General features: G+C 41.1%; 1 protein-coding gene across 1 annotated transcript in view; it reads left to right on the top strand.

The window, feature by feature from the left end:
• The first annotated feature begins 2918 nt into the window (after positions 1 to 2918).
• Positions 2919 to 12331, top strand: part of ZDHHC8 (zinc finger DHHC-type palmitoyltransferase 8) — a 113197-nt gene continuing 103784 nt past the window's right edge. The window contains exon 1 of the mRNA XM_058851729.1: positions 2919 to 3126. Within this exon, the coding sequence (XP_058707712.1) occupies positions 3023 to 3126 (104 nt within the window). The 5' untranslated portion in view covers positions 2919 to 3022. The remainder of the gene's footprint in view (positions 3127 to 12331) is intronic.

The raw sequence follows: 12331 nt of genomic DNA, 5'->3' as shown, positions 1-12331 counted from the left end.
CCTCCTCAGACATCCTTAGTGTTTGACAGGTAAAGTCATCTGACTGCTTTAAATATACTTGGCTTGTAATAATATGATGGAGTGTTGCTCAGCAGTGCTTTGTGCTGGGTTGAAAACAGAGCATTCTTTAGAACTGGAGTGTTAGTGGGAAGGAAATGAGGTGAACTGTGGGAACTGTTGGACACAAAATTACAGAAAATTATTGCTTTCTGATAGGTAATCTACAATGTGCACCAGAAAAAAGTAATCCCAAAGCCCAATTCAGCATAACACTGTAGTTTTGTGATATGGAATGTCTCAGCCCTCTTTTGGAAATGCTGGTTCTGCATGACTGCACAGAACAGGTGTCATCATCCACAAGATGATTGTGCAGCCCAAACCAGGCTGGCACTGTGATCTTCAAGATAAGTTCAGTTTGGAGATGCGCCTCTTCTTGTTGCTATGTAAGGTACAATTCTTTGTGTCCTGATAACTCACATTTATCTTTAGTCTCCCTCTAGAGAAGTGTTGTGTGATTGGGTTATTAAAAAAAGCCAAAGTTACTTGCTGTTGAGAGCCTCCTTTCAGAACAGGAATGGCTTGAAAGATTGGCCCAACAAATGGGGGCTGATACAGAGAGATTGGATCAGCATCAGTGTGTCAGAGTGATGAAGGGAAAACCATTCTGAAGAGTGGAATGAGCAGAAGTGCTGAATCCTCCCCACTTTCAAAGCTGTCTTTGAGAAACAGACTTTCTAGAGAGGAAAGAATCCTTAGGGGAAAATACAATTGAAAATAATTAGGTGCAGAGGAGGCAGAGTCTCTTTAAGAATAACTGCAATTCACAAGAGGGAATGTTACTGTCCCAGAAAAGCTTCATCTTTAAAAATAATGAAATTTAAATAAATCATCAAATTCCAGATATGTATCTGGAAACTTGCAGGTCCATGCTAAAAATGCAGATATGACTGTCACCTGGGGGAAAACTTTACTATTTTTCAAGACCTAAGAAATGCATTTGAGTAGATCTCATACATCCATTTCAGGATGCTGACAAAACTTCATTAACAGTCTATAGTGCAACTTAGGATAACATTTTCTAGATTAAAATAAAAATATCCCTGGAAAATTATTTAGATTTCTGTTTGCAGCTTAAATTCTTCACCCAGATTGTTGCTTGAGTGGGAGGGAGGATGATTAAACTGATGTAAGTGATGAAGTCTCTGCTTTGTCAAGTAAATGATGCTAAACTTGTGGCCCAGAGCATTAGGTGTGCTCCTCAAATGCATCTGCCAGCTCAGTTTTGTTGAAAAGGGACCCAGCTCCTTGGAGGCCACTCAGCAATACACATCAGTCTTGGTAAGTGAAGGTGCTGGAGAGATTTTCTTCCCAGGTGTGCCTTTGATCTGCTTTAACATGCTCATGTAGCTGCACCTGAAGCCTTTCAACCTCGTATGCAGAGTCTGTTTCTGTGTAAAATTTGTTGACCTTTTGACAAGGGCTTGAGAATAATTAATTCCAATAAACTGGCATGAGTAGTGAAGCATAGGAAACAGTCCGCCAAGCATGCAAAAATAACTAACTTTAGGTAGATGTTTTCCTTCCTGTTCCTTAAAAAATCTAAGTCTGGAGATGATTTTAAGTTGCCTTGTGGCTTTAGTCCCTCTGGATAAGACTCTTTTTTTTAGCAGGGCAGTCGCTAGCAAAAGCTGAGATTTCACATAGCCATATGTCCTCAGGCTGGAACTTGCTGGCTTTGCTTTTGTTAAAGCTGATGCTCAAAATTTGGGTTTTCGTTTGGTTTGTGGTTGTGTGGGTATTTTTTTGCTAAGTGCAAAGCTGAGGACCCTTACAGATTTTTGGTTGGGTTTTACTTTTCTGTTCTTAAGGACTTCTAGGACTGTGGAATTAATCAAGTCTCTTAAAATGACAAATGTCCTTTCTGAACAGCACTGCAGTGTATGCCTTCTAGGGCAAGCTTGCTTTTAAGAACACCCAGCAGTTGCTGCAAATGTGGCTTTTGTGTTAGGCAGGGGTTACTTTATCTGCATGTTGGCAGCTGCAGAAGAGGGATTAGCTGAGAAAGAAAGCAGGAGGGAGGGAGCAAGATGTATGCAGCTCCTGGTCTTGATTTCTAAACTTCCAAGTGGCCTTGAACCCTTCTTCCCATCGGAGGGTTTCCTTGAGACAGGCGAGCTGCTGGGTGGTGCCCACGGGTGTGAACAGAGGAGCCATTCTCACACTGCTCTTGGGAAAGCTGATTCGGTGAACTTTCTGTTGTTACCTTAAATTACCTCTTCTGTCTGCCTCCTGATGCTAACGGAGAGATTTTAAAATAACAGAGTATAGTGTAATTTCAGTTATGTTTGCACTCAGTTACAGACCTTGGAATCAACTGAATTTGGCAGAGTGCAGCAATTCCCTTAATACTGTGACTCTGGGTGTAGCAGAATGAAAAGAGGGGTTTATTCCCCGAGCGAGCACGGCAGGATTGGCGTGCAGCTGGCCCTGTCCTGCAGAGCCCGGCTCGGAGCCGCTCCCTGCGCGGACCCGCAGCGCTCCGCGGCTGCTGCGGCGGTGCCGCGTCCGCAGCCCCCTCTAGAGCCCCGCTCTTCAAGGAGCTGCTACGGGAGCTTCAGCCTCCCACACAGCGCCCTGTGGAGCTCAATACATTGCTATTTTTCTTTTAGGGGCGGGTGAGGGGGTGTCTTGTAGAAAGGATAGAATTGGGGCCCCCCGTCCGCAGGGTCTGCCCCGCTGCGGGAGGCCCGAGCAGCCGCGTCTCGACCGCCCTTCGGCGGGGCTGTGCTGGCTGCAAGCCCCGCTCCCTCTCCCCGCAGCGCTACCTTAAGGGGCTGGTTGACATCAGCCGAGTGGGCTGGGCGGTGTGGGTGGGATTTCCTGTGCTGGAGGTCAGCTGCTCCCGTCCCTCTCCCGTCCCTCCCAGCCGCCCGGGTCCCGCTCTCCCCGCGCCGGAGGGACCCGCATCCTCCCGGCTCCCTCCTCTCGGGTTGGATTTACATAGTGATGTGTAAACTACAGGATGCCCAGCAGCACTGGAAAGAGGTTTAAACCTACGAAATACATCCCGGTCTCCACAGCAGCTGCCTTATTAGTGGGTTCGACTACTTTATTTTTTGTTTTCACGTAAGTACCGCTCTGGCGGAGGGGGGGCCCGGGCTGGGGCCGCCCGGCCCGGCGGGGGGAGGCGGCTGGGCTTGACAGTCCTCCAGGCCCTGCCGCTGCTGGTCCCGCTCCCCGCCTGCCTCCTGCTATCCCTGCCCGGCTTTGGTTTGCAGAGGCTCACCATCTCTCCCTATTATAAAATGTGCCTGAATGTCAGATCCACCATTTCACGGCACGTAAAAACCCATCAGCCTCCCGCAGCTGCCGGCTGTGTGCATCAGAGATGCCCGAGCCCCGCAGCCCCTCTGCCCGTCTGTGCAGGGCTGGTGTACGGGAGAGAAATGCAGCCCCGGCCGCCCCGCTGCCGGCAGGCGTGCATCCAGCCCGTGGCGAGTCTGTGCTCCGGGAGGGAGAGCTGGCCTCTCCCGTCAGTCTCTCGCGTGTCTCAGGGTTTATCCGGCACAGCCTTTTCAAGTGGAAGGAATCCTATTCTAAGCACTACCGATTTTACATGTTTTTATGTAACTGTTCCTGAAAGCTTGAGGAGCTGATGAACAAATCTACATTTGCTTGAAAGAAAGATGAGGAAACTTTTCCCCTCTCTGTTTCTTCTTCTCTCATTCCCTTCTCCCTTAAATGCAGAATGGAGCTGTGGCTGTCGGCTTGCAGCTCTCCTGTAGTTATATTAATATGTGAGTGCTGTAGTGCTTCGGCTGTTTCCATTTGCTCGAGTTCTGTAGCTCGCTAACCCTTCCTGTGCGGGGGTAGCGGCACCCTCCCTGCAGAGGTGTCCGTGTTTCCAGAGATGCTACAGAACTGTGCTCTCAAAGGAGCGTTGACTAAGCTGCCTTTAGGAAGGTAAAAACATGGCTATTGCATATTAAGATTTATTGTTTCACTTATTTTGGAACTCTGTTTTCCTTGTTTTGCTGTTGCTATTTTTTAACCGAGCTCAGTGAAGCTGTTGGAAGCAGAAGGCTCTATAGGAGTGGGAGTATGTGTCTGTGTCATTATCTTTTGTGGTTTGGCTGTGATATGATTCTCGATGTTTCAAAATGCTCATCGCTGGTCTGGTAATCTCAATGTAGGATTTCAGAATAAAGTGTAAATGTTGTTTTGTCTAACAGTTTCTTAAATCAAAACAGATTTTGACACTGAGTTTTGCTCTTGACTTAATGTGCGTTGATTTTTCCTTGCTTGTTTTCAGTGCATTTGATATGAAATATGGATAAATCCTTTCAGGATATTACACTGTTTCAAGAACTGGTCAAGTCTCAAGAGCCAGTACAAGTATCAGCCTATCATTCATCATTTGGGCATCTAATTATAATTTGGTGCTCACAGGCGAAAACAAGACAGAAGTTGGCTTTTGTGATGAGTTTGGTGGTGAACTAGAGTGGTGAATATGAAAGAGTAAAAAAAAATGCGGCCTTAATACCAGCATTTATTTTTCTGGCTGCTTGAGGAATGCATGTATGCTAAGGTTGTTTTGGAAGCTGTATGTTTGTTTTCATATGATACTTCCCATGTAGAGCTGCAAATTGCTTAGTGATGTAAGACTTTCCTGGTAACACAGTTGTTGTTGAAACATCCTTTTGGCAGCAGGACATCAAATGAGATGTTCGTTTTATAATTTGTACGGAAGAAGCAATTGCCTTTAATTTGTTACTGAATCTGAAACTTCACTCTGCTCCCTCTGTTATCAGTGAATAATTACATGCAAAATGAAGTATTTTAAGGATCTCTCCATATTGTAACTTGGCCTGTGTATCTTGAAGTGTTAGTAAATTTTTTGAGGATTGTCCCAGACATACGTTCTCTGCTGCTGCCAAGTCTTGTGTGTAATAAAAGTAACACATAATTGAGCAACTGTTGTCAGGCAGAATCTGAAGTCCTGTCCATTCAGAAATACTCAGATGAATTTGTATGGGTTTGGTGTTGTTTTTCATGCTGAGCAGTTTTAGTAAAATCTGTCTTTGTTGTGGAATCAAAGCAAGCCATATGCATGAGATTAGTTTCTTTTGTGTGGTGGTGGGTTGTTTCCCCTTTCTTGAGCATTTTTTATCTTTTTCCACAGGCAATGTTTTGTCTTCTGAAGATCTTTTTGTTGTGATATGTTATTAAAAGCTGAGATAGACCTGAATTTTCAGGTGTGTTGATTTGTACAACTTGTTTGATATTGGATAGAGCTCTGATATGCAGCAGTTGAACCACCGGCCTAAAATTGTTGTAGCAATTTTAGCAGCGCTTTTGATAAAATCCGTACTTGCTTGTCATAGCACAAGAACGTAATCAGATGAAGATTTACATGTGTGTTTATTAATTCCTTATTTGTGTCATTAGGCTCTAAGGCTGCTGTGTCTGTTAATGAAGTAACCTGTGCATAAATACATGAACCTGATGATGGGTGGGACTCCTATCAAATTTTGGGTGCAGATCACCTCAGTGTGATGTCAGGGGTTAGAGCAACTTCAGTGCAGTGGAATTGAATAATACAGGCTAATATATGTGGAAAAACTGAATAATAACTATTTTTAAACCACTTACTGAATAGAAAAAAAAAAAAAAAAAGCTTTTTAAGGCACTGGAAAAATTTCTGAGTAACATGTATGAAAACAGAGCCTCTGACTTGGCTTTTTCCCTAGACACGTTTGTGGTCTCATGCCACAGGTTATGAGTGTCTTCTGCTGGATGAAAAGCTCTTTGAACTTCAAGGCCAGGGTTAGCTTTTCAGCAATGTGGTCTTTATTTTTAGCTTTTTTTCCAAACACCTTTGCTAAAAAGCAGCACATAAAGAATGTTTGAAATACACCTTGTCTGCTATTAGTTCATATGGTGCTGATCAGTGGTACTGTTATACTTCAGGAAAATCGCGTTTTAGATTCTCCTTTATTCTTTTTCCTCAGATAAGCATTTAGTATTCACTGTATCACTGCTGTATTTCTTCTGGTTTTATGAGGGGGAACTAAACTATTTAGCTATCATGATTATTGCCTGGAAAGGCAACTAAATATTGCAGTTGTATTATCGCAGGCTTTTAGCACTCCATGTGTGTTCCTTCAGTAATAAATACAGTGTCTGAGTAGGTGGTCTAATTTGTCACAGTGGGAGTGTAAACAAGTATTAACTCTAAGCATTATGAAGGAACATATCAATAATGCTGTATAGAATGATTAAGTTAATTTACTTATATGAGCAAATCTAATGGTGTAATGAAGGAAGAACTAATTCTTCTTAACATAGGACAAATCCAGTGATTTAGTTTTAGCAAACCTGAACTTATTTCTACCAAACTATTTTTTCTTCATATTTTTCATAAGACTTTTTGATAGAGGTAACAATTTAACCTATTTCAGTGAAGTCTGGACTCTTATGCCTTGGAATACCAAGTGATGTGATGTAAACTTAATTGTTCAAAGACCCTGAGTTTCAAGAACTTGCTACCTTATTTTAGGTTGTACAACTTCAGTGTTACCAGAGAATGCAGCTTGTCAGCAAGCAGAAAACCTGTTGGAATCAGTGATATGAAAGGACTTTTCCAACCTAAATGATTCTAAAATTATTCTGGAGCTAGTAGTTCTCTTTACCTGCTTAAATTGGCTACTTACTGCAGGTGTTGGTGCTGAGAACTTCTGACTTAGTTCAGCAGCTGCAATGCCTGTGTCTGGAGATTACATAGCCAGCTGAAAGCATATGGTTTTAAGGGGAAACTGTGGCTCATTTTAGAAAGGAGAAAAAAGCTCATCATTCTCTCTCTGAATATTGTAGGCCTGAAGTTTCTGATAAAATACCCATTTTCGGACTATTTTCTGTAGCATTCAGCCTCTTGAGCATCTTTGAAATACAATAGAAACATGTAATTCATAACAAAGGTCTAGTTGCCACTGCTTCTTTGATATAATGGCAGTAACACGGCTGTATATTATTTCTTTAAATGGGATAATAAAATGGGTAATTTTCTGGGTGAAGTGAGAGCACAAATAAGGTGAAAACTCATTCAGTCAGTACTGAAAATGCGAACAACTTTGTTCTTGAGAGTCATAATGGGAGATAATCATAGATATACACCACAGACATCTGCAATTGGCACTCTAATGCAGTCTGTGGCACAGGGAGTCTAATACCAATAACCTTCAGGAAACAATTGAGGAGTGATAAATTGGTGTAGAAGAGCAACTGAAGTTGAAGTCACAGTAGGGAAGGAAAGAAAATAGAGAAATAGCCTAAACCTGTGCTGTTCAGATGGCAGAAGGAGGAAGAATGGCTGGTAGACTGTGCTCAATAGCAGGGCTCCTGGATTTACCCTAACAGGGAGGAAAGCTTGGCTTCAGTTAAGGAATATTTAAAGAAAAATTGGTGCTCCCCCCACATTTGTATATCATGTTACTGCATTTCATGAACTAGAAAGACTCAGCATTTCTGTAGTTAGATGTCTTTGAATCCAGATGCATTTATGATATATTCACCCCTTAAATCATAAGCACTACCCCTTTCCTGCAGTTTTCTTGTCCTACACTGGAACAGCCTTAAAATAAACAGGTAATGGCACTTTAAAGTTTAAAACTATCATAACCATCCTGGATAGTAGTTAATGAAAATATATTGATATGTGTACCTAGAGTTCTTGAACTATCTGTTAGATCTTTTCCTCCTATGACTTGCATATGTTCACAGATCAAAAAGGAAAAATACAGTCTGCTGTTTTCACTTGGGTTTGTTTAGTCACTAGCAAAGGCCAAGCTGATAGAAGATCATCTTTGCTTTAGTGAATTTGATTTGTATCCAAAGATGTTTTTCTTGTCTGAAGTATTTAGTTCCAGATGTGCAGATGTTCACTTCTGCCAGTTTAGTGTTCTGCTTTCAGTTAGATCAAACGATAAAATGTGATTTAAAATGTACATTGCAGATGTTATTGAGCTTCGTCTGTAACACAGGTGTGTTTTATACCAGCCTAGAGGAAATAGAACTGAATGCTGAAAAGTAGATGCACAATAAAGAAAAGAAAGATAAAATTGTAGCTCAGATTGCTTTATCTTGATATGCTGCTGGACAGCATGAATTCTGCCTTAGAGTGTGGTCTTAGATCCTTCTTACGGTTTGGCTTCTGCCTAATAACTTGCTGAAGGCTGCTTGTGGATTTGGGAGAGCTCTGGTGGCAGTTGCTTGTGCTGTGTGATGCCAGAAGTTCCAGGTGTGATGTGGTGTATATGAGAGCACATGGAAACACTGCCACACCACAAATCCACTTCCCATCCATCCTAACCAGATGGTCTTATCAGAGATCCTTGGCATTCTGAAAACTCTGGAGCACAAAGCTCCTCTACCTTGTCTGTTTCTAGCTGTGCTAGGGGTCCATTTGGTAGTGGTAATGCTAATTATGAAAAAGAACCATTTCCCCCCTCCTTGAACATTCTTTCCACACCATTCTTCACTACTTGGAATATTAATGTTTTCTGATTTTTGTTTTTTTGCTTACTATATGCCAAACCAAGAAATTGCTGAAACTGGTAGGGAGCAGCTTCACTGACAGCCATGCAGGTGACACTCTGCAGGGGAAAAAGAGTGTGCAAAAAAAGTGTGCCTCAGTTTAATCAGGTGAATTTTAAAACTGACTTGACAGTCACATACTGATTTCAAGCAGTGCAGTTTGGCTTCCTGAGATACCTTAACATTTTCCATGTTAAATGCATCTTTAATGGCAGGTTTTTCCTGTCCACTCTACCTGCGATCCAAGAGGTAATGCTTGCCTGGTTGACCTGAGTCATCTCAGTTGTCATGTCTGTAAGCTTCTGAAAAATATTTACTTTTGTTATGACAAAGAAATGTCCTTTTAAGCTGTGGCAATTTCAGCTTGCTATAAAATTTTTGGAAATAGAATCTAGACAAACTTGTCACTCTAGATAAGTCTCAACAGGAAAATATATTTAACTGAAGTGTGAAAAGTTTTGTTGTTCTTTTTTTAATGCTTTAAGAAGCCTCAGTTTTACTGCTTTTAGCTAGTTGATTTTACGATCTTTGCTTCCAACAGCAAAGTTGGCAATACAGGACATTTCTGCAAGCTATTAAAATTCATTCCTTTAGGAAAAAAACAGATATTTATTATCAGTGGGAATATTTTCTTCTTCCCGTAGTTTGAGAAAGTAAAAAGGAAAATCACGTTTGTTGAGGGCAGTAAATGGCTACACATGTTCAGCTGTGGATGCAGAGCTTTCTGCAGCCTCTGCAGTGGCATTTAAGTGCTCACTGTAGATCCACTTTGAAAAAGGCAGAAGAGCTACTGGAATGGAAGTTATTGCTGTACATGTGCTACAGCTATAGTCAGTGTGTGATTTATGCCAGTAGCAACCTCCTTGCTATTCTTCTTAATAAGCAGAGATTAAGGTCATATGGAAATAGGAGTGAGAGGTTCAATTAGATCAGGATGGGCCTCTCAGCCTTTGTAGAAGAATATATGAGCAATTTTTCTTTTTTTGTCTAAAGTGCTTTTCAAGATGCTAATTTAAATACTGTCCTTGTTTGTCCAAGTATGCCACATGTGTACCCCTTTATAAATAGAAACAATCTCTACAAGATTGTTCAAGCTCAATTGGTTTGTTAGTAATGTCAACTAAAGAATGTTGCCAAAAACACCAAACTTAAACTGAGAGATAAACACATGTGGTGACCTTGGAGATCAGATTTTTGAGGTTCATTACCTGGACTAGTTGCTAATTATACACATAACATTATTGTGTAAACAACTTATTCTGCTACTACGTGCTTCTCAGCTGAAATGAGCTGTCAGACCCTGTGGTGTGGGGTACCTGTGAGGGATGACCTGGAACAGGTTTTCTGTGCTCACGTAGTGTATAAACTACAAGGAAACTTTTCAAGGCCAACAAGGGGAAACCATGAGCTTTGTTCAGTTTGCATTGGAAGATGTCTGAAATACAGCAGTAAAGTGGTGTAAGCCAATTTAGAGCATGAAGGAGATGCACACTGGAGTGGGGGAGAAGTATTGTAAAAGCTACATGGGCTACACTTGTGTAATCAGGGCAGAAGTGGAATGCTGATTTACTGTCCTTTGATTCAAGCCAGTAGATGCAACACTTATTTCTCTATAATCCAAGAGTAATGTTCAATTTGGCTGCACTGTTACAGAGCTACTATTAGTTGATCATTTGTCACTGGGAGCAGCTAATGAAATTGAGAGGAAGAGACATGGGGGTTGAGACAGAAATGCTGCAGTTTTTAATGGAAATTCTGTATTGTTCTTTTGCACAGAATACCATATATTGGAAAAGCCTTCTCAGCCTTGATCTTATTTTACCATGGAGAGGCAATTTTAGGGATCCTTGCTTGGTGATTGGAAAAATTAATCCAAATGAGTACACCACAGTGTAGTGTCTACTACATAAATCTTCAACCAGTAATCTGTATCCAGAAAGAGGATTTAATTAGTCACTGGTTGGCTTTTTTTTCTTTTTTTGCAATTGCTAATGCAATTTAGCTAGACTTGCTTCAAAGCTGTCCAAAGTGTTTAAAATTCTGTGCTCTAAATGTATTGTAAGTGGGTACTTGATTCTTTGTTTTTCTCGGGATGGATATTATGGAATAAACTGTACAGTAATCCATATTTAGATACTGCAGTGGTTACCATGGTCCTCTGTGAAAGTGTAAACACAGAATTTGTGCACTTCAAAAGTGAAATCTGTATGAAATACCTGTACTCTGCTGCTGTGTGTTCAGATCATCCAGCAACAAAACACAGCGGTGCCAGGTGCAGGAAAAGTATCTCTCGAATTTGAAATCTAAACACCAAAGCAGCTGTTTCCAGTGTATGTCTGCACCATGAAATGACTACTCTCCAGAAAACCTTAGTACAAACTCAGACTAAACTAATCACAGAATATTCTTAAATGAACAAATTACCTTTTAAGTTGGAGCCCAACAAAGCAAACTTGAGACTGCTTAAATATATAAGGGCCTTCATAAATAAAGCCAGACAAAGCGTTACTCTCCCAGGATTCTTAAAACTAAATTGGCATTTACATTAGCTCTTATTCATGTCTTGAGGGAAATAATGTAATGTAATATCTATACCAACACAATTTAAATACAGTTCTGGGAATACGGAAAACTTGGACATTTCTATAAACAAGCATAATTTTAATTTCGACTTGGGTCAATCACAGAAATGCTTCAAAATGGAAAAGTTCAGCGTAAAACTTCTCCACTTACTCTGATCCCTGTCGGCTAGGAGAGGCAGGTATTTTCTTATGGAAAAACACTTCCTCTCCCCCCTTTCAGCCAGTTCAGTTTCAACAGTTATTTAGGATTATTTTCCTTGTGTATAACCTCCCTTTCAGTTCTTCCTCATGAGTGAAATCTCATTTTGCATGTTTAGCTTTCTCTGAAGATTAATGTTTGCCCCAGCAATAAGACTCTCCAGATGTGTTATGATCTAATAATGTTGTGGTTAACCCTTGTCTGCTGTCAGCAGCTTGCTGAACCACCTCCTGTGTTTTACCAAGCCCCAGCACTTGATGATGCAGTTTCTGGCTCCAAGCAGTGGGAGCCATGAGTTCCTTAGGTGGGCAGCTCTCCCTCCATGGGGTTTGTGTCTGGCAGTGGGCTCAGGAGCCACACTGTTAACTTGGCTCCAACATTCCAAGGCACTATGTTGGAGGAGGGTCTTGAGGATGTCTGTATCGTCATCTTCATGTGCTCAGATTTGTGACTTTGACCAGTAACTCTAGGTCTCTAGGTTCTTGTTTCATTTTGGGGTTTTTTAAAAATTATTGTCTCATTTCTCTGTTGTGCGGTGCACAAGTCTCACATCTTTCTTTTCTCTTTGAAGCTGGCTTTGCACATACTGTATCTTGTGTAAATGGCTATTGAGTCTTTGTGGCAAAAACAATTAAGAGAGTCAACAGGTACTAGATTTTTTAAAATTACTACGTTTTGAGAATTCTGTAGAAAGAGGTATATACAATAGCTGCTTTCTGATACATAGTACAAACAGAAGGAGAATCTGATGACTTCTAAATCATGTATGGAAGTCGTAGCATCTGCAGCAACAAAGGAAATTAGTATCTGCTACAGAAATTTCAGTGCAAAGACAATGCAGGATTAAAATGACAGGACTTTCTTGGTGCAGCTATTCAAGCAATGTGATATTTTTTTTAAGTTGTGAAGCAAAACTTCTAATCCATGTCCAGACAGTTATGTATCAGAAATAAAACAC

The sequence above is a fragment of the Poecile atricapillus genome, chromosome 16 (genome assembly GCF_030490865.1).
Source record: "Poecile atricapillus isolate bPoeAtr1 chromosome 16, bPoeAtr1.hap1, whole genome shotgun sequence".
NCBI classification, from domain to species: Eukaryota; Metazoa; Chordata; class Aves; order Passeriformes; family Paridae; genus Poecile; species Poecile atricapillus.
Note: the sequence above shows the minus strand (reverse complement) of the source record. Positions and strands in the feature narration are given on the sequence as shown.